This window comes from Spermophilus citellus, assembly GCF_964194105.1.
Source record: "Spermophilus citellus genome assembly, chromosome: 15".
NCBI classification, from domain to species: Eukaryota; Metazoa; Chordata; class Mammalia; order Rodentia; family Sciuridae; genus Spermophilus; species Spermophilus citellus.
In genome coordinates this window covers 69,277,393-69,300,116 of record NC_138195.1, presented here as the reverse complement: position 1 = coordinate 69,300,116, position 22,724 = coordinate 69,277,393, and the positions used below count along the sequence as shown (strand labels likewise).

At 38.0% G+C, this 22,724-nt stretch overlaps 1 protein-coding gene across 3 annotated transcripts in view; it reads right to left on the bottom strand.

Annotated features, from left to right (window-relative positions):
* The window catches only part of ABCC2 (ATP binding cassette subfamily C member 2), a 50,257-nt gene extending 30,679 nt beyond the window's left edge, over positions 1-19,578 (bottom strand). For 2 of the 3 annotated variants that reach the window (XM_081267695.1, XM_081267696.1), the window contains exons 1-11: positions 19,374-19,578; positions 17,124-17,297; positions 11,062-11,187; positions 9,561-9,695; positions 9,237-9,344; positions 8,617-8,672; positions 7,044-7,278; positions 5,661-5,824; positions 4,460-4,637; positions 2,774-3,028; positions 1,646-1,711 (exon numbers count right to left, since the gene is read on the bottom strand). In XM_081267695.1, coding sequence (XP_081123821.1) covers positions 1,646-1,711; positions 2,774-3,028; positions 4,460-4,637; positions 5,661-5,824; positions 7,044-7,278; positions 8,617-8,672; positions 9,237-9,344; positions 9,561-9,695; positions 11,062-11,187; positions 17,124-17,297; positions 19,374-19,406 — 1,530 coding nt within the window. In that variant the 5' untranslated portion in view covers positions 19,407-19,578. The remainder of the gene's footprint in view (positions 1-1,645; positions 1,712-2,773; positions 3,029-4,459; positions 4,638-5,660; positions 5,825-7,043; positions 7,279-8,616; positions 8,673-9,236; positions 9,345-9,560; positions 9,696-11,061; positions 11,188-17,123; positions 17,298-19,373) is intronic. The other variant, XM_081267697.1, reaches the window with a different exon arrangement.
* Between the last annotated feature and the right edge of the window lie 3,146 nt (positions 19,579-22,724).

Below are 22,724 nucleotides of genomic sequence, written 5' to 3'. Positions count from 1 at the left end.
AAGGAGGAGTAGGATAAAAATTATATAAGTGGAAGAAACGATTTATAGTAGAGGGGGTGGAGAGAGAGAAGGGGAGGGGAGGGGAGGGGAGGGGAGGGGAGGGGAGGGGAGGGGAGGGGAGGGTTATAGTGGAGAATGGGATAGACAGCAGAATACATCAGTCACTAGAAAGGCAATTTGTAAATCAATGGAAATGTAACTGATGTGACACAGCAATCTGTATACGGGGTAAAAATGGGAGTTCATAACCCACTTGAATCAATCTGTGAAATATGGTATATTAAGAACTATGTAATGTTTTGAACAACCAACAATAAAATAATAAAAAAAAAATTGGGGGTAATATTAAAATCCATGATTCAAAACACTTAAAAAAAAAACAAACCAACTTACTGGCCACCTTTAAAGAACAAAATGCATTATTTTGAAAGCTGGGAAATAATAATTTATCTTGCCTATCCTGTACAAACTTTATTTTAAGGAACCGGCTAGTTGATAAAAGACAATTCTTTATAGAAATTCAAGTAATCAATTCACAAAGGAATAACAAAATTAAAATATCACTCACAAAATTTTCACCATTTTGCAACTCCTAATGAAAAATAGGTCAAGAAACCATTATAAAATTTGTACGACATATTTGTTTTTCACCTGGTTGCATATTAGAATTCTCCAGGAAGCTTTTCAAAAATGCAGGTGCTTAGGCCTCAACCTCAGAGAGTTCAATTTAAGTGAACTGAAGTGAGTCTCAAACTTCACAGGTGATACTAATGTGCTACCAGGGTCTCAAAGTGCTATCCCAGGTGAAAGAATAAACCATGCTGATAATGCCTGAGCTTGATGAGTGGCCACCCTTACTGCTATTTTGAAGCACACAGAAACACTTGAAAGTAACCTTTCACCCAAGAAAATCAAATCCAAATCTAAGTAAGCCTCTAGATCTGACTACCAATTTATAAGAAATACAGGAAACAAGGCAACTTAGTTCCTTCAAGATGACAGAGGAGTGTTGCAAATTAAGGTCACTATCAACAAAATGCCATAGGTGGACATTTTTTAGATCTTTATTCAAATTAACAAACAGTTAAAAAAGAAGATGAGTATGAGGCAATTGGGAAATTGGCATAGAAGAATGATTGCTATTTTTATTTCTTAGGTGTAATATGGTATTATGGTTCTGTTAAAAAAACAATAAGGATGTCCTTTAGTAACACACAAAAAGTACTTACTAATGAAATGGCAAGACATCTGAGGTTTGCTTTAAAATAATCTCTCAGGTGTGACGGGCGAGGGGTGGACATACAGATGAAACTAGTTAGATCAGCCTGACAATGGCTGGGGCTAAGTCCATTCAGCTTCATTATATCATTCTATTTTTGTGTATGTTTAAAATTTTTTGCAGGAAAATGTAAAAACAAACCAAAATAAATATAAATAAAAAATATATCAAGGTTTAAAAGAGGGCCTGGAAGGGATGATAGGAGATGAAACAGAACACTTAGGGGTAGACAAATCAGGAATCAGGAGACATACAGTAAAGGCCACGGAGCAGGAACCCACAATCTCTACTAGAGTTTATTAAGGGCCAAGAAATTCACTGCTTCTGCCATTGCAACCAGAGGGCTACCAACATCAGGCTTCTTACCTTGATTCCGCTGAGAATCTCATTCATGATTTTCAAACGTCGGTCTTTATTTTTCATATTTTTGAACTGCCAGGAAAAGGCAAAATAAACAAAATATGCTTCCATGAGTAAGGGCCCAGGTTTGCAGCAGGCACTAGTCCTCAGTAATACTCAAGACTGTCATTTGGAGCTTGAGGTGCCCAGTGATGGCATTCATCTCTCTCCACTCTCCCCTCTGTCCATCTGTCCCTACTTTCCTTCTGATCCTGAAACATTCCCATCTTGTTTTTGCCTCACCATCTCCATCTGACTAGTGTCTTATTAGGTCATTCCTCCCTTCCCCTGACCAAGGCTTGCCTCTCATGGTCAGACTTGTGACTGGTTTAAACGTCCCTTTCTCACAGAGGACTGGCTCTCTTGACCTCCTAATTGAAAACAACTACCCGCTCACTCCCTATATTTCACCCTTAGTTCTCTGTATAGTACTTATCATGATCTGGTATTTTTCTTCTTCTTGTACTGTCTGTCTCCCCACCCCCAAGCAGACTATAAGATTCAAAAGAACAGGAACCTTGTCTTATTTGCTGCTGTGTTCTCAGAAAAGTAAGATGTGCAACAAATATTTTTAAAACTATTATTTGTAATGAAATAAATGCAAAACATGTGAAGGAATAAGTCATGAACACCATCAAGTCAACCCACCAAGCCTGTGATTCCTGGAAGAACTAAGTACTGTCCATGTGGAGCCCTCCCACCTGCCTGGTTGAAGCAGGGTCTTTGCCAGGACTTAAGAGTTGGGATCGCTCATGTGACTGCTCTAAGTGGTTGGTTTTATCACTAGGATAGATAAACAGAGTCAAAAATCCCTGTTCTGAGGCTAGCCCAGCAGAGCAGGGTAAAAGAGTTATGTGCCAGTTCTCCAGGGCACCTTTCCCTCTTCAGTCAAGCTCTTCCGTCTAATATGAATGAAAACCATATAAAACCTAAGAGTGGTCAGAAGATGAAAAGAGAAAACAGAGAAAGCCAAGTATATTTGGGATGATGGAAAGTCTTGAACTAGCTTTGCTTTGTCCTAACTCCTTAAAGAATTAGAGCAACTAAAAATGTTTACACTTAAAGAAAGCATCACCAGGATGACTGTTTCTTTACCTGAATACTCCTATTCTTGGTGGCCAAAAATCCATTAAGTGGGATGAGGAGAACCATCACCCCAACACCTGCTAAGACTGAGGGTCCCAATTCACTCCATAAGAAGAAGATGGATAAGACAATCTGTAGAACAGTTGACCACAGCAAGTGCAGGTAGTTGAACACATCCATGAGCTTCTGGGCATCCACAGACATCAGGTTCACTGTTTCACCAATGGAGTACTTCTTTCTGGCCAAGTTGGATAAGGTCAGTGCCTAAAGATAAATTTAGGTCAAAATTGGGATCCATGAGCAAGGCCCAGAATATTGGGGAGGGGAAGTAGAAACACAGGAAATGAGAACACAATGGAAGGATGTGGACACAACTTCTTCAAGGGACGGTGACTCCTTGCCTCCAAATCTTACACATGCTATTCTCTCATTCTTGACTATACTTGCCTCTTATTTCCACCTTTCCCCAACCCCACTTATCCACACACTTCTTAGACCAGAACACTCCTATAAATCCTTTGGAGTCAATTTAGATACAACTTCTGAGAAGACACCCCTGACTCCAAAATTTAGGATATATACCTCTTCTGTGTACTCCTAAGAATTCTGTACTTACCTTTTTCATTACCTTCATTACAATGAACTGTAATCAATTTGTTTTTCTATTTCTGTACTAGAGGTAAACCCTGTGAGGACAAGGACTACATCTGTCCATTTCACTACTATATTTTGTGCACTCAGTAGGGAATCAAATACTAAAGAATGGGAGAAAAGAAAGGATGGGATGGAGGGAGGAAATCAGCATGTATTGATTCTAGCCTTGGAGACTTTTGAAGTAGCAAAGTTATTTGCAGCTATACTCTCATATTGAGGTTTGCAAGCATTCCCAAGAAGAACAGAGATTTTAGAATGGAGAGGAAAACTGCAGAGTTTACATATCTGAAGTAAAATGACTTGACAATTGTTAGGAATTTATAGGTAATACTCAGAGGCCTGAATCTTATAATGTGGGCTTCCTGCTCTCATGTTAGAGAATTCATAAGGCTAATACCCACACGTCTGTCACAACGATGCTTTACACAAATACACCAGAGCACTGAAACTAGCTTATACTATGTTCACAAAGGCACCATCTGGTGTGGCCTGCATCTTCTCATTAGAATGAACCACCTTCTAATTCTCACAGAAACAGCATATGGGCTGTGATTGACCCTAGATGCCCACCTCCATCCTACTCCTAGAAAGCTCTACTGCCATCTTAATCCAACAATACATTCTTTCAAACATGCTGGAATTCTTGATTGTATAGTAAAAAGAGAGAGAGATTTCTGAAATATGAGGCTACCAAGGTTCAAGAGGAATCATGACCAGCTTCATTTCCACCTTTACATTTTCTGTCAAGGCATTTTAACGTTGTCAAGAGAGAGGCAGAAAGAGAGGCACAAGTATCTAAGTCCTGTAGGCTGAAAGGCAGATCCTAGGCAGCTTGCTAGCTTCCTAAGCTGACCTCCCTATGTCTAGAAACACACTTTTCATATTCAATTTCCAAAGAAACATTTAAAGGAGTCTGTATGGCTAATCAAAATCAAGTATTGATATCAGTTATCATCTCCATCAAGTTTCCTTAATCTTGGAATTAATGCTCATGTTGGCTAAGGGAATTGTCTTTTATGATATAGGACATAGTCTGCTTACCTTCTTATACACAGAAGCTATGACGGTTGTCCGTACACTCATCCCCATTATGAAGCACAATTGAAAATAAGACTGAAGGCAGAGAGACTGGATGAGAGTCACAGCAAACAAGAGGATGGCATAGACATATCCGGTCCATGCATACATGTTATGGTCACTTACAAAGGAAATCAGCAATCTGCCAGAGCAAAACCAAGTAAATGATGCCCATTAGTTAGGTCTCCAAAGGCTCCTCACTCTCCTCATATACAGCCAACTGCCCTACTCTTATATCCTGGGTAACAAAAATGATCAGAATCACCCAATGCCTTTGGAAGACCCAAGAACAGTCTTGCCAATGTTCTTGCTTTTATTTGGAGATGGCTAGCAAGAGCTTAAGATTGATAACCTATGGCGGTGAGAATGGATAATTATTGAAATGCTCCAGGTAAATGACACTCTAGTGCTTTGGCCCTGTCTTGTCCCACTCCTGGGTAAAAGTTAGCTTGTGGGACAAGTTAATCATTTCTAGACAATGAAACCCTAAAAATTAGGACAAGTATCCAGAATGAGTTAAAAGGGCTTCCCTTATGGTGGTCCATTCCAGATCATGCCAGACAGCAAAGTTTATCTTATTAGTCTGAAACTCTTAGGAAAGGCTGTGGCTGTGGGCAGAGATGAAGTTAGTTGCTCCCCCGGGTGTGCTGTCCACCTTTGGGCATGGCTCAGATCATAGCAGTTCTGTTGAACAAGAAAGAGGCCTAACCTGTGTCTGACCTCCTATGAAGTGGTAGTGGGGTATATGAGAAAGAGAGACACATGTATATATCAGCTTAAATCTTGAAAAATTCTTTGTGCTCTACAAGAACTCAAAGCTGTTAGGAGAAAAAAATTATGAGAATTTTTTAAAATGAGAATTTAACCAGGCATAGCGGTACAGGCCTGTTATCCTAGTGACACAGGAAGCTGAGGCAGGAAGATCACAAGTTCCAGGCCACCCTGGGCAACTAGCAAGATCCTGCCTCAAAATAAAAAATAAAAAGCATTGACAATGTAGCTCAGGAGTAAAGTGCCCCTGGGTCCACTCCCAATTCTACCATAAATAAATAAATAAATAAATAAATAAAGAGTATTATTAAAGCTCTTGCCTGCCTATACAAAAGGCAAAAGGGAAGGTGGCAGAGGTAACCCTGAAAGTATAACCCAAGGCCTGGGGACTCACTTCAGCAGCTGAGGATTTAGAAATACGAAGATATCATGTACTAGCTTCAGAAAGAATGATTTCAGGAGCATGATCCAGAAAGTCTTGAAGAGGGTTTTAATTAGCCAGGACTTGGGAAAGTCTTCTGTGGGCCCAGACTTCTTCTTTTTCTTTTTAGTTTCTTCCTGGATACAGAACCGAATATCAGAGTCCACAGAGTTGTGTAGTACAAGATCTTGTTCCTGCCCTGAACAGCTCCAGATTTCTAGCAGTGCCTGTGAGCCCTGTTCCCTTCTCTGTATAGCTCTTAACATACTCTTCATCACCCAGCTGGCCCTCTCCTGTTCCTCTCTCCCATTTCTAACTGATATTGTAATCTATTTTGGTTTAGGAAAGCAGGCAACCGTAAAACAAAAAACAGAGGGCCTAAGGGGCAATCCTGAGAGGGAAGGACATGGATATGATAATATCATTTTTGAATTCTTAGGTGTCTTTTTTTCCCCTTGCTTATGGTTTTTGGAAGATGTTATGGATTGAATTGTATCCCCCTCACCCCAACAAAAGATATGTTGAAATCCTAACCTTTAGCAACTTAGAACGTGCTCTTATTTGGAAATGGGATTTTTGCTGGTGTAATCAAGTTAACATGAGGTCATTAGGGTGAGCTATAATCCAATATGACTGGTGTCCTCATAAGAAGAGAAGAGACAGACACAGAGAGAATGTGGCCATGTGATACCAGAGGTGGGGAATAGAATGATGCATCTACAGGCCATGGAATGCCCAGGATTTCTGGCAAAAACCAGAAGAAGGGAGAGGCAAGAAGAGCTCTCTGTTACAGGTTTCAGAGGGAGAATGATTCTGCTGATATCTTGATGTCACACTTTTGGCCTCCTAATCTGTGAGATAATAAACTTGTCTCTCTGTGTGCAGGGCATCCAGCATGCTAAGCAAGTGCTCTACCCCCAAGCTACACCATCAACCTATACTGTTTAATGCCTTCACTTTGGGATACTTTGTTATGGCAGCCCTACAAAACTAATACCCGGGGCAATAACGACTCATTTGCCACCCTCTTTTTCCAGTGTTTTGGCCTCATGTCCCCAACTCCGGCTTCTTATTAGCTGCTAATGATAACTCCTATATCAAGATACAAATATTGTAAGGCTAAGATATTATTTAGGGGAAAAAATTAGTGGACCTTTTTACACATACTCAGAAGGAGAGAGAATAGTACATTATACCTCTATGTATCTATCGTTACTGGTATTGTGAATACTACCAATAATATAAAATACACTTAAAAGTATGAAGTACTGAAAAACATAGGACAATAACCACCATGACACCGCTTCTTGCCTGAAACATACAGTACACTCACACAGACACTTATGGGAAAGTTACCAGGACAAGGACATCTTGGCTTTGACTCTGGTTCTTGTTCAAGTCATGCAATGTGGCTCCAGAGTTCCGCTGGGATTTCTTCTGCTGCCGTTTCTGGAAGGCCCGCCTGGCTTTCTGCAGCTCTTTTGCCATGAATATTTCAAATCTGCTCTCTACTGTCTTGACTTTAAGTCCTTCATCAATATCCCAGACATCTTCAAGTGTCAAAGGTTTCTTGTAACCTTTCAGAACTATGCTGGAACAAGAGTGACCCAAAGGCTGAGACCCCATAGGCTGCATCACAGGTGGCCTCTCTGCTGCTTCTATTGAAACCTGCTTGCCAGATCTGGGATATAGGGGTAAAGAATGGGACTTCTCCACTGCTCCACTATCCCCATCTCTTGGATATTTGAAATTGACACAGGAGTAGGGAGAACAGAAAAGGGAATGTGCAGGGATAATAGAATGTGTTCAAAGACAGCAAGACAAGAGGAAAAAAATTGGCCTTACTTTGTTAAGATCCCCAATCCATCACCTTCCTCTGCTTCTGACCCCTTCCTCCTCTAATACTGGCTGTGTCTCTGCACTCTGGCATCTCCTTCAGGGGATTCCATAATGCCCTTAGAAAGTAGAGTGGGCCTCATGGCTGCCTCTACACTATCTCTCTAGCTCAGGGCTCCCCAAAGTGGGTTTTGAGAACATGGTAGAAAATAAATTACATCTTTCTTTGTAATAGCTTCTAACTGAAATCCAGCTTTTCCTTCTAATAAGAGTATAACACAGTGCTTTGTCACTAGGAGACATCAAAAATGTTTTCATGACTAATTTATATTCATCACTACTTTAACATTAAGGTCATTATTAGACCCACCACTAGATCTTGTTATTTAATGTATTGATTTAAAAGCACATGTATTAAAATGTCACAAATTTGCTTTTAAAATATTTTGATAACTATACTTCGATGTAGTTTATTTCTTTTGTATTCCTGTGTCTTTTACCTTATGCATTTAAAATATTATCTGAAAAGGGATTCATGGGCTCCACCAGTCTGCCAAAAGGGTCCATGGAACCACAAAGGCCAGGGATACTTGTTCCAGATCCTCTGACAGCCAGGCCAGCAATTTCATCCCTTACCCTCCAAACCTGTGCCATGCTGCCTGCCTCCAACTTTCCCCTTTCCTGTCCTGCTTTTTTCTCTTTTCCTGTGGAACTCCCAGGCTACCAAGAGCATTCCCTCCCACTCTCTCTTCAGCATGCTAATCTGCCTAATAAATGGGGCTGAATCAAACTGACCTGTAAATCTTACTTTTTTTTGTCATTGTTGTTGCTGGGGATGGAACCTAGGGCCTCATGCAGGCCAGGCAAGTGCTCTAACACTGAGCTACATCCCCAGCCATATGACCTATAAATTTTAACACCCTATGACTCTAAGTAGAAAATAAATGGAGACCACAGGAGGAGTTTTTGTTTATTTGTGGGTTTTTTTGTTATGTTTTGTTTTGTTTTTGATTTTCTAAATTAAGCTTTCCTTCACTTTCAGAAAAGTGAAGGGGTAGAAACATAGAAAACCCATACTCCAGGCATTTCCTACCTGTCATACCAACTAAAGGTAATGCTACTCAGAAATGAAGCCGTGGATGATGGATTCTGAAAGATACAAAAAATTTAAAAGTAAATCAATTGGAAAAAGGAACTTATGGGACTCCACAATCAGAAGTTGATTTTTCTAGGTATGATATGCTAGAAACTAGATATAATGCTAAAGTCAGTTTGTCAATATGCTAATTTGGAGATCCTAAGATAACTACTAATGGGATGGTAATCAGATTTTCTGTCATAGATGTATGAATTAATTGCCTATGTCAAAGATTGATGGGTGAATATAAAAGTCAGTATTTCAATATGTTCATCCCTATTTCCTTAGGTATAAAATATTCTATATTATAAGTTGAGCATCCCTTATCCAAAACGCTTGGGATCAGGAATATTTCTGATTTTGAAGATTTTCAGGTTGTACAATATTACACAGACTTTCTGAATTTTTCAGATTGGGAACATTTATTGATTTCAGATTTTCAGACTAGGGATGCTCAACCAGTATCTTATTCTGGGCTCATGGAATCTCTATGATACCTAGGTATCTTAAAGTGTTATTTGTTAAGATATCCTCCAATTAAAGAATATATGAAATGGGAATATTTAGAGTCTCACATTTGATGAGTCACTTTTTTCTGAAAATGTATAAAGGATCAGGATCAAGATCTGGAATCCATATGAGATGAAGAACAGGCAGGAATAGGCCAGATTGGAATTCCTATCCTGTGGGGTTAAAAAGAAAAAAAAAGAAGAAGAAAATGAGCCTTTTCTCCACATTAAGACTAACTAGCCCATAAAATATCAAAGCTATAGTTAAAGCCTGTTATCATATCTCCATAATACAATTCTGTCTTGGAGTCAAACTTCTTGATGTCACTTACTCTGACTCAGAAGTCACCCAGGAGTACCTCTTCATGTCACCCTCTCTTTTCCCCTTACCTGCAGGAGTGCCCGAATCAGAGTCTGAAATTGGAAAGTGCCACAGAGTATTGAGAGAATCCAGAATAGGGACAGGAACCAAGAGTTCTTCTGTATACACCATTGCCTGCTGTCTTGGATCAGCAAAACCAGGAGCTAGAGAGATTCACATAACATTGTGAAGAATAATGTCATTAACCAAGGGCAGGAAAGGAGAAGGATGTCAGAAAACATGGGGAAAAGGGGGAGTGGTGAACCTAGTCTGGCCAGGCAGACAGCACACAAATGCCAAATTGTTTCCTCCCTAATACCAATTCCTTTCTAGAGCCTAATCTCTATTCACCACACTTGGGTGGGAAGTAAGCCAGAAAAGCAGAAGGTCACTATCTGCATTTTAGTGGAGGTTTAATAACCTTTTAAAGAGCAAAGGAAATGAATATCAGGTAGCAGTCAAGTCAAGCAGGCAAATTCTGATAAATAGGTACAAGTTGTCTGTGTCTTGATTTTCTGATATTGGATTGAACAAGTAATTTTTTTTATTAGTTGCTCATGACAATACAATGATCTTGACATTTTTAAAAACCTAAATCCTTGCCTTGTATCATCATTTGACTTAGATATATTGGTACCATAGACCTGGTGCTATTTGTTAGTAAATCGGAATTTTTGAGGAAAAAAGTGCCAGGATTTATAGTATTTGAAAATTTTCATGGTGTAAATACTCCCACTATGGTATATTCCAAATTCCAACATAATATCACTAAATGCAGGTTTAAAAAGAGATACACACAATCAGCTCAGTTTGTGTGAGCTTCAGTACACTAGTGTCTAGACCCTTCTTTGCTTGTTCTATAACAGTGATAGCCAATAAAAATGCCTGGAGAGGCCTAGAAGATCATATTTCTGAGTAAAGGCCAGGTAAGAGAAGCAGGAGGCTGTGCCAAGCACAGTCTAAAGGAGGCAACTGCTTTTCAGTCTCAGCGGACTGCTGCCCTGTGGGAATGCAGGTCCATGGTTAATCAGACATTTTGATTTTTCAAGAAAGCTTGCAAATACAAATAATGATGTGTCATCCTCCTCTTTTAAAATGAAAGCAACTAATTCAATTATTTTTAAACACTGTACAGACCCCCTAAAGACATACCTGCAGGAGAGATATGTTTCTGATATCAAATTTACACAATAGCTCTAGACTTAGTGATTAGTGACCAATTAATTTAAAATAACATTTACAACATTTAAAAATTCTTTCACATCAAGAAACTTAGACATCATCTGTGACACTTAGATAGCAAGATATGAAGGCATAAGGTTGAAGAAAGCTCTATAAATTAGTGTTGAAAAGAAGAGGAAAAATTAAAGTTTGTTTTACCCTATTACAACCAATCTGTGCTTCACTATAAGTCCTTGAAAAAGATAGATAAAATTGGCCTTAATTTCCTCCCCAAAGAATATACGTCATATATAGATGTTTATGGATAGAGAGAAGATTAAACAGGGTGGAAGTGGCGATGGGTCTTACCCATGTGCACAGGTAGAGGATTGGATTGGTATATCTAACAGGAGGGATTGTGGCTTCTCCAGAGTCTTCTGTGAGTACAAGGGCCAACTCTATGGCTGCTAAAATAAGAAGAAACCCAACAAGCACCTGAGAAGGGAAAAAAAAAAAACATTGTTAGGAGCAGGTCATTCTTCTTCTTTTTAGATTTCTTCTTTTTTTAATTGGTGCAATACCTAATAACAGGATTCACTCCTACATATTCATACATGTATATTACACAATTCTGCAGATTTCATTCCTCAGTGCCTCTTCTTTCACACTCCTCCTCCCTTCACCAACCCCTTCCTCTATTCTACTGGTTTCCCTTCTATTTTTATGAGATACCCGCCCCCCCCCCTTCTCCCCATTTTTCTCTCTAACTTCCACATATGAGAGAAAACATAAGAACCTTAATTTTCTGAGTCTGGCTTATTTTGCTTAACATAAGAGCATGTCATTCTTTGTAAGACTCTTAATACCGAAATGATTTCCAGTAATGGATAGAGGAAAAAAAAATGGTATGTAGTGACATATTTATAGTGGTATAGATAACACAATAAATATTTCTGAAGTAAATGAATTCATATAGTTTAAGTTAAAAAAATGAAATAAAGTTCAAAGCTTGCCATGATGAACGTTTCTGAGTAATTCTGAGGGTGATGACTTTAAAATATGTCCACAAATTTTTCATACTCCTCTCTTCACAATGTAGAGCTCAGTTCCCCTTCCCTTTAGAGTGGGCTGGACTCAGTGACTATTTCTAATGATAGCAAATGGTGGAAGTATGACTTTTAAGACTTAGACCATAAAAAGCAGTGGGCTTCTTTCTCCTTGTTTTCTCTTAGATCACTAATCTGGGGAAAGCTACCAGCTCAAAATGACTCATTTAGTACATTTATTTATCTCTCAACCCTTCTCATCTAATTAAAATGATAGTGAAATAGTACCCAGGAAATAAATTCATAATAGTAACGAGAATATAAATGGAGAAGAGTAAGCAGGGTACCCCCAACTTGGATAATGACAGAGGAACTCACTCTGAACATCTGTGTTAAATAACTTGGCCTTTTTTATTAAAACACATACAGAACTAAATTTCCAGGAAGTTTAGAAAAACCCAGTACTAGCAAAGACAGCCAAAATGATCAAATAGAACAATCGATTCTGGGATAAAACAAACATGATAAGTGAACAGAAGAGAATTTAATATATTTTTAAATTAATATTCTAAGAGAGATTTTATTTTTTTCCTCCTACAATTTGAGAAGACACTGCAACCAGAAAGAGGTGTTTTTTTTTAAGGTATATTCAGAAGTTAATTTTTTTAGGCACTGGGGATTAAATCAAAGGGTGCTTTGCCACTGAGCTACATTCCCCGCCCTTTTTATTTTTAATTTTGTGATAGGATCTTGGTAAATTGTTTAGGGTCTCCCTAAATTGCTGAGGCTGACCTTGAACTTGTGATCCCCATGTCAGCCTCCCAAGTCTCTAGGATTACAGGTCACTGCACCAGTATAGTTAACAATTCTTGTTTATTCATAATTGCTATAAAAATGTTCTTTAGGATAACTGGAAGAAAATATTGAGGAAATCTGAAGGGGAAAAGGAAAAAAGTTGGGCAGGGGTACAATTGAGGAGGAAGATCAATTCAGAGAACTCAACATCTAGCTAAAAGAAGTTTCTAGAGAAACAGAATTTCAAAAGGAGAAGAAATGAAAGGAGTAAAATATGAACATTTCTCAGAGATAAGACAAGGCTAGGCAAGGTGGCTCTGCCCTACATTTCCCCTATAATTCAGGAGGCTATGACAGGAGTATTGTGAGTTCAAGACCAGACTGGGCAATATCCTCCAGGAAAAAAAAAAAAAGAAAAGAAAGAAAAGAAGGGAAAGAAAAAATAGGTCTTCAGGTTTCAGGTTTACTGAGTGGAAAAAAAAAAAAAAACCATGAAGACAGATGCTCATGAAATTTTAAGACATGAAGAATAAAGTGCATAAAAGCTTCTATTGAGGAAAACAGGAATGAGAATTCTAATTCAGTAACAGAGGATGTTGGGGAACATTGTAGCAATATGCTCTTAGTGAAAACAAAAAAAATTAAAACTAGCATCTAGAAAGTAAGGACTTAGAGACTTAATTTATTGTCACTCTTTCTGAAAATTTTATTTGAAAATATTCTCCTATAAAAGGGATCCAAGAAATTTTTTTTTAAAAAATTTATTTTTTAGTTTTACGTGGACACAATATCTTTATTTTATATTTATGTGGTGCTGAGGATCAAACCCAGTGCCTCTTGCATGCTAGGGAAGCGTTCTACCACTGAGCCACAATCCCAGCCTGGGATCCAAGAAATTTGAGGACACTAATTCTCTTATGTTAGACAAAGAGGCACTGAGATGTAGAATTTAAAACTAATAACAGTATTTTTATGTATAAAGATAACAAACAGAAGAACTGAACAAAATTCAAAATAAAAAGGTTGAAAAGAAAAAAAAAAGAGGAAGAGAGGAAAGGGAAGCCAAATTTTTCGTTCTTACCTTTCAGAGACGGCAGAAATAGATCTTTTTATTTTTAACTTGGGAGATCAAAAATATAGGAATAAACACATAATTTGGAGATATAGAGGTAATCACTAAAAATAACTAAAATGGCCTCTGGAGAATGAGACTGAGAAGTCAGGGAAGGGGGTAAGGAAGAGACTTTTGCTAGTGTTGTTTTGTTTGTTTGTTAAGAGAATGAAAGGAAACACCTTCACACCTTAGTAGGAGTATAGCAGAGTGATACAATTATCAATGGATTTAATTTTCTTCCTATTTCCAAATTTTCTATAACAACCACCCATTATTTTCATTATCAGAAACATATGCACAATTGTATTGATTAGGAACAAGAAATATTATGGTTGTTTAATGATTTGCCAAGTTCTTACTACTCTTTGCCCTTGATCTCTGATTTATTAGAGGAGCTTCAACTAAAGAGTTACTAAACTCAACTTTTTGTTTTTTTCCTTTCAGCACTGTGGACTGAACCCAAGGCCTCACCCACACTAGGCAAGTGCTCTACCACTGAGCTACATGCCCAACCCTTTTTATTTTTGAGACAGGGACAAACTAAGTTGCCCATGCTAGCCTCAAAATTTTGATCCTCCTGATTCAGGCTCCCAAGTAGATGGGATTACAGTTGCGTGCTACCATGCCTGATTTCTAAACTCAATTTTCTAAGGAGATACAATTCTATTGGTATCTAAAAAGAAGGGAGTATTGTTTGCCATATTTGGTATCTCTCCATCTCTGCAAGGTAGTCTTTTTCCCAGTGTTTTATGAATGAAAAATCACTCTGGTTGAATCTTCTACTCATTACGGAGAGTATCTTCACCACTTCCCTAGCAGACAATGTGTAACTTCAGCTTTAATATTTTCAGGGACTATATCCCTCAGCTGCCCATTCTATTATAAATTATTTTTATCAGAAAAAGTTTTGGGAGCCGGGCGCAGTGTCACATGCTTATAATCCCAGCAGTTTGGGAAGCTGAGGCAGGAGGATGGAAAGTTCAAAATCAGCCTCAGCAAAAGCAAAGGCACTAAGCAACTCAGTGAGACCCTGTCTCTAAATAAAATACAAAATAGGGCTGAGAATGTGGCTCAGTGGTAAGTGCCTCTGAGTTCAATCCCCAGTGTTCTCCCCACCTCCCAAAAAAGAGCTGGGAATGTGGTTAAGCATCTCTGGGTTCAATCCCTGGTACCAAAAAGGAAAAGACAAGGAAAAGCTTTAGGATATTTAGTCAAAATCTACTTCCCTGGAACAAACCCCTCTTATTTATCTTGGTCCTGCTTTCCGAAACTTTTCAGAACAAGTTAGACAACCTTCTATGTAATGCTTCTGCAAATACTTGAAGATGATTCTTAGATCTCACTGGCTCAACATAAAGTCCATTTTTGCTGCACATCTTGCTCTTGACCTCAGAATTTCCACAGCTGCCATTATTCATTTTTACATTCAATTACCTATTGTGTTCTGGGTCCTATACTTAGGATGTACCTTTAAGCAAACCAACTGGGAGAGTCACTTACTGGTAGGTCAAGCAAGATGACTAATTCTAGTTGAGATAAACAACACACTAATGACCAAACAACTGCAATATCAATTCAGGAGAGTCAAAGAGGGGGAAAAAAAAAACAACCAAAGGCAGGTAGGAGAGGAAGCTGAGAAGAACAAAAAAGGGGGGAAGGGACCCAAGTTGAAGACTGAGTCTAGGAAAAAGTTCTCATAGAAGAATTTACTTTACGAAGAACTACACTTCAAATTATTTCAGAGGCAAAATCAATCATTTTGAACATTTTAAGAATGAACTAATGTATGCTTGTCACACTCAGAGTAGAGGATGAAAATTAAAACATTAATTATAAATGGATTTCCTGAGACTGTGAGTTAGGGTGGGTTATTATAACTAGAAAAAAAAAAGGTTAAGACATTGCTTTTTATTTTCTCTGTAGAAATTTGTGCTTAAACAATGGGGTATATAAAATGGAATAATTTTCAGCCATAAAAGAAATAAAGTATTGATACATGCTACAGTAAAAAGGGTGAACTTTGATGACATCTGCTGAGTGAAAGAAGTCAATTATAATAGACCATTCATATGAAATATTTAGAATGAAGAAATCTTTAGAGATACAAAGTAGATTAGTGGTTGCTTAAGGCTAAGTGGGAGGAGGAGATAAGGGCTAATGGATTTCTTTTTGAAGGACTGAAAATGTTCTAAAATTGACTGTGGTGATACTTGTGTATATCTGTGAACATTCTTAAAAAATGGAATTATTTAAATGTGAGAATTGTATGGTATGTATTCTTTAAAAAGGTATTCTTTAAAAATGAACTAATAAATTTTATTAAGGTGAGGTACAGGTTTGCTCATTACCCAGCCTCTTCTTGAAAGCTCCAGAAAAATGATAGAAAACCACTCAATTGATTGACTGTAATCGTAAGTTCTGACTATTTCCAAGGGTGCTGAGGCATGTTTTTTAATGTTCAGAATGTTTAGAGTTTTAACACAGTCCTGACTCAGCTCCTGCTCCCAGGGTGCATTTAATATCAACTTTCAACAAGTTTTGAATTCAACCTGAATGTTCAATATATTCTGGGTTCTGTACTTGGGCCAACGAGGGAGACAGTGATCCTACACCAAGCTCTCATAGACAGAGACTGACAAAAACCCCACTATCAGCCCACCCTGGTTTTAATGTGAATCCCACCTCCCTTTCAAGTTCCCGGTTACTGAAGGTCTACGTATGCTCATAGAACAACAGAATCTAATTTGCCCTTCTAAAAAACTGTTTAAAGATTAATACAGGTAGAAAAAAAAACTAACAAAAGGAAGCAGATGGGAGATTTTATGAAGTAACTTCACAACTTTAATTGAAGGCCTTAGCTCTGTAAGATCCCTTCCTGACTTAGTCCTGGACTCCCTAGCATAGCTCCTATCTTTTGCATTATTTCCCTACTCAGGCTTGTTACCAGGCACACTAAGCCTTCCTCTTTCCACTGTGAATGATCATCCTGACTCATGGAATACTCTGGGAAAATAGAAAACCTATTTCAAATCCAAGTTTTGTGAATGAGTGATGGTTGGATTGCCTGTATGGTACAGAAGTCATAGCCTGTGGTTCATTCTCACCTCATGGTAGGTGAAACTGAATTGCAGTCTCCTGATTTATTAGAACAGCTTAAAGACAGATGATCTAGTGTTCACTTCTCAAGTACCAAAAGGAGAATAACAATTTGATTGTCCCACTCACTACTTGTTGTTTGTTTTTAGGGAGCCTAATACCCATAAGAATGAAGAATCACTAAGTTTATGCATAAATTAAAGCTACTTTGACTAAGAAATATGACAAGGGGCCAGTGAGACATAGGTTACACTCAGAGGATGGCTGTACCTGAGACAGCAGCACCTGGAAAATCTTACTGAAGATAGGGAAGAGGACCCTTAGAAGATGTTTCTATTCTGTACCAAGGAATTAGAGTTGAAAATAGTGGGTTACTGTACCTGCTTAGCAAGGTAGAATTTGGTTATAGGAGATCTCTTGGTCCTAGATTTATATACATGGAGAAGTTGCCATGGGGCCAGGAGCCAAAGGAAACCCAAAGGAATCCACACCAGAACAGTTTGTTCAAAACATAGCGGCAGGTCTGCCTCCGGTCTTTCCAGGAATGAGGAATTCTGGGGAGGACCAAAAGGGAAGGTTATTGGATACATGCACTTTTGAAGACAAGCCCTTCCCCGCAAACACTTGCTTCCAAACAATTTTATTTCAACCCCATATTCATATTCAGCTTTCCCCTTTAACTATCTTGTATTTTCCAGTTTATCCTGATTGATACAAATTCACCATTTAATGACATTTACTGAGTTTTCTAGTCAACCCAAACTCTAAAAGCCTATTTTCTTTTGAATTTCTATAATAGCTATTCTGAGTAAAACTCAACACAACATTTGACAAATTATAGGAAGAAGAGGGACTATTCCTTAATCCAAAGGGGAGAATAGATCCCTGGGTATAAAAGAGTTTTCTTATTTAGTTTCTAGCCCTAGTTGAACTCACTGACAAATAGTCAAACATGCAGACATCAGATAGGCAGAATGCTTAGTCATACTGACATTTGATTTACAATAGCTCAGAGGCTTATATCAAAACCAAGCATTCCTGGCCAATTTCAGCACAGGAAGGACAATGGCACTATTGGACAGAAACTCACTTTGCCAGCAACTTTTGTACTAGTCTCTGCATTCTGTAATAAAGTATCTTGTGGGGTGGAGGTGCAACATCAGGTCTTATATCTGAGTCTCTTCCTGTAAATATTTTTCTAAATTTTTTTCATATGACTATTGGTAGACTCTTTGAAGAAAAGATTGAAGTGCCTTGATAAGATGATTTGGCAGATAATTCTTAGAATTTTCAAGAGATGGCTTGTCAAGATAGTGGGGCCTATTAAGCCCCACCTTCCAATGGTATCCTGGCCTTGAGGGCTTTGGGGCCCAGCTTATTCCTACCATATGAAGAGCTGCTCATGTGCTTTACTATCTCATTCCTGCTCCTCTGATCTCTATGCAATGTTATCCACCTTCAGAATTCTGAAGATTCCTCTAAGATATTTAAACTATATCAGTCACCCTAATTGACTCCAGGTCAGATGACAAAATCACTAGGTCCAAGGTCCTTTCTCATTTTCTGTTATACTAAGCCATTTGGTACTGTTGATCATTCTCTGTTTGAAAACTCTCTGCTTTCTGTGGTTCCATGATGGAAACTATGCTTGTTCATTCCCTAAATACCTGACCTCTCCATCAGTGCTATTTCTTTCTTCCCATCTCTAAAAACAAGATTGTCCAATTCTAATGGTTCATAAGTTATCACAGTTCTCATAATGCCCAAATTTGCATCCCTGGTCTCAGTTTCTAGTCCATACTACTAGTTGCCATTTCATCATATTATCATTTCATCACTAACATATCTCAACAAGACTCAATTGAGGACCCTCTACTGTTAGGTCGGTGGCAGCGACTTGGTGGCGACTTAGTGGCAACTTAGAACAAAGTCCACGCCGGAAAAGAACATCAATCAGATGCCGGTGGAAATGCCTGTCAATCAGCCAGATTTCCTGACTAACGCCTGTCAATCAGCAGGACCCCCGGCCAATCCTGGAGTTCAGCCAACTCCCCTGACCAACTCCAAGGGGGCAAGAGACCCTAGAGACACCTTTTCCTGTCCCAAGCCCTTCCCTTCCTGCTGTAAGCCCCACAAAAGTCCAGTCCGGTCGGGCTTCCACGCGGTTTCTCCTCAGACTCTTCCCCTGTCCCCTCTGTGGGTCTGATCGAGTTCTGCCCGGGAGTGATATCTCAATAAAGCCTGTTCAGCGGCCCTTTTAAATCTGCCTCCTTTGGCCGCTGCGTGCCTTGTCTGATCTGACATCTACCCCACAAAGTAAACAACAATCCCATTCCTAATGCTGAAGAAATTGGAATTTTTTTCTCTATTTCTCTGCAGTTAACTTGTCCAAAAAAAAACAAAAAACGAGTCTGGGACACAATAAGCATTTGTTAAAAAGAATAAATCGTATTACCTTTCCTAAATGATATATCTTCTAGAGATATTATGAATATCAGGCTTTTAAAAAAATCTGAGTTTTAGATCAACTGCACTTATGACTTTTCTGGTTCTTTTTGGTGGCCACTCTCACATAATGTATCACTTGTTCTAAGTTTAAGAAAGTAAACAGGAAAAATGTGATTTCTCACCCAAAAAGTAGAGTTGCAGAAGTTTTCCACCATGATCCCTGGAGTACTTCTGGAGTGAAAACTTCTCACTGACTATTCTTGTTTCTTATTTTCCTCAGAGAAGGCAGATGAGAAGTGGCAATGTGTTATTTCCCATTCTGATGTCCCGATCTTCCAAATAAAGGCAGGTATCCTGACCTTTCATCCCAACAACTTAATAGTTAACCCTGCCTGGATGCATGCTTACCTCATTCTAGTAGACAGACATGTGACAGATAGACTCACCAGTTCTCAAAGTTGCCAGAGGGCCTCTGTATCCTGGCCATATACAAAATAAACCACAGTAAGATTCCAGCAGAGCCAGCCAGCACATCAAGAGTACAATCTATTCTCACTCTCCTGAGGACACACATGGCCCACAAGGGGCAGCATCAATAGAGGGACACACATCCCTAAGAGTGCAGCTTTACTTCTGTTTGAAGTTCTCAGAGTTTATAGACATGTGAAATATGTACTCCTCTGCATTTTTTATGAAGAACATAGAACCTAAAACATGATTAAAAATAGAATAAACTATTTTTAAAATCAGTTTATAAAATAGCATACCCAGTGTGAAGAAATATGTAATCATGTGTTTATGCAACAAAAATTTCACCTTCACTGGTTGGATTGCAGGTGATTTTTTATTTTCTGTTTTACTTGTCTATGTTTTCTGGGTTTTATTTTTCATAATTACCGGATATTTATTTGTGTAGTAATATTTAGGCAATTTTGTGGTAAAAATATATAACATAAAATAAAATATTAACCATTTCTAAGTATATAATTCAGCAGTGTTAAATGTATTATACTGTAATTTATCCAATCCCCAAAAGTTTTCACGATGCAAAACTGAAACTCCCTGCCCATTAAACAACTCCCTTTCCTTTCTTCTCTCCAGTAAAACACATGTTATTCTAATACAGGGCATTGCAAATTAACAGCAGCCAGACATGCCTACCAACATATCAAAGTATCAATAGTATAATTTGGAGGATCATGCAAAACCATTTTGGTTATAAACACAAATGCAAACATAGTCCTGAATCTGTGTAGTAGAATTCATTTATAAGGCCTTATTTATTTATCTATTTATTTATTTTGCCACTGAATTAACTTTATTATTCTCTTCTAACTGAAGATTCAAGGTATACAACTGAGCATTGTTATATTTTTATGAGGCATAAATAAAAATACAAAAAAATGTTCACTACAAAAAAATCTACTGTTAGTAGGATGTAAAAAATATTCTCTTTGCTATACAAGCACAAGGCACTTAGTGACACATGGAGAGAAAAACCTGAAGCAGTAAATTCATTTTTTTTCCTTTTTCTAGAACATAGATGAATTAGAAACACTGTAATATAGAGAAAGATGCTTTGGGTATATACTTGACTGCATGACCAATGTAATTCTGCAACCTGTACACTCAGAAAAATGAGAAATTATATCCCATCTGATTCAAATGTATGATATGTCAAGATCATTGTACTGTCATGTCTAACTAATTAAAACAAATTTTAAAAAAAAGAAAAAAATATAGAGCAATTTATGCTGTCCTGATGTAAGACAATCTACTATAAGGTCTTATTTAAATTATCAAAAATATGCTAGTTTTGGTAATATTATCATCAGAACAACCCTCTTTCCCAACCTCTGAAATGCTATAAAGAACTCAAGGGTATTAGAGAACAGGAAGAAACCTTTAACTCAAGAACTTATTCAAGCACAGTGCTTTTTTTCATGGTTCCTCTATATTAAACACAGTCTGGGGGTGTGGCTCAATGGTAGAATATTTGCTTGGTACATGTGAAGCCCTGGGTTCCACCCCTAGCATGGGAAAAAAAAGCATTAAATACAATAACTTCTGTTTGGAAAATACTAGAGTCTAGATAGACAAAGTGTAACTAATTATTAAGAAGTGGTCTAGAAGGACAGACTTTGAATCATTTTTAAGAATACTAGGAAATAGAGGAATAACGATTTGCCAACCCCAACAAACCACGATTACAAAAAAGATTACCTTAATGTATGGTGCTCATATTCAAAACCATATTAGAAGAATGGAATGGGAACATCTAGAGGCAAGACTTACTAATTCTCGGTGTTTTATCTCATGTTGAGATGAGAATAACACCAAACCCAATATAGGAAATCCAACTTTGGGTTCCTGCTGAGTGAATATGTCTGTAAATTCATTACTTTGTTCTGTGGGCTGCTATAGATTGCATCTACACAGATTAATTAGCAAGGGAGTAATGTAGACTTTAATGTGTACATTCATGTTTTAATATATGCTTTACTGCCATGTCTAAGGTTAACCAGCACCTGTTTTGATCACCTTAAATTCATAAATGATAAAAATTTTTGCCACTAGTACCAGTGCATATTTTCTGAATTATTAACATCTGAATGGTGACATTTGGGGGTTTTTTATGGGGGGGAGTACCAGGGTTGAATCTAGGGGTTCTTAATGCTGAGCCACATTCCCAGCCCCTTTTATCTTTTATTTTGAGATAGGGTCTCACTGAGTTGCCTCGGGCCTGGATAAATTGCTAAAGCTAGTCTTGAACTTTTAATCCTCCTGCCTCACCCTCCCAAATTGCTGGAATTACAGCATGCGCCACCACAGTCAACTGAATAAGTGACACTTTATTGGAACTTTCATTGTTATTTTCATATGAGACCATTTTCTTGTGAGATATCTGATGATATATTCCATAAGATAATTTTCAGTTTTAAACTTTCTTCAATGAGCATATATCATCCTATGGCATAGTTCTTATAAGGAGATAATCTTAAGATCGACCTTCACATTTTTCTATGCCTGTAAAAGTGTTTAAGTGATTTAGGCCTTAGGATGAGATAGTGGTCAAATATAGCCATATATCTGACTATAGGGGGTCAGATGTAGTCATGACATCTATATAGCTCCAAATAGAAAGGAAGTTCCAAATATTTACCAGACATTGTAAATATGATGTGATAACAAAATATCAAGGATCAAGGAGAAGAGTGACTCTTAAGTATACAGTGTGGCATGAGTCACTGCAAATTGTCTTTGGCCTAATCATGTATACTGGCACTTATATTGCTGTAAGAACCAAACATTATGAGCCAAGTGATATAATGAAAAAGGAGTACATACTATCACCAATGAAGTATCCTAGTTAAAAGACAGACACTAAATCTGGTCAAACTCTAGATCTAACTCCCACAGGAATGTCCTAAATGACCCCATGGGGTTCTGTGATATAAATGATTCCACTCCCCCCACCACTTTCTCTTTTTTTGTGGTGCTAGAAATTATACCCAGGGCCTTGTGCACACTAA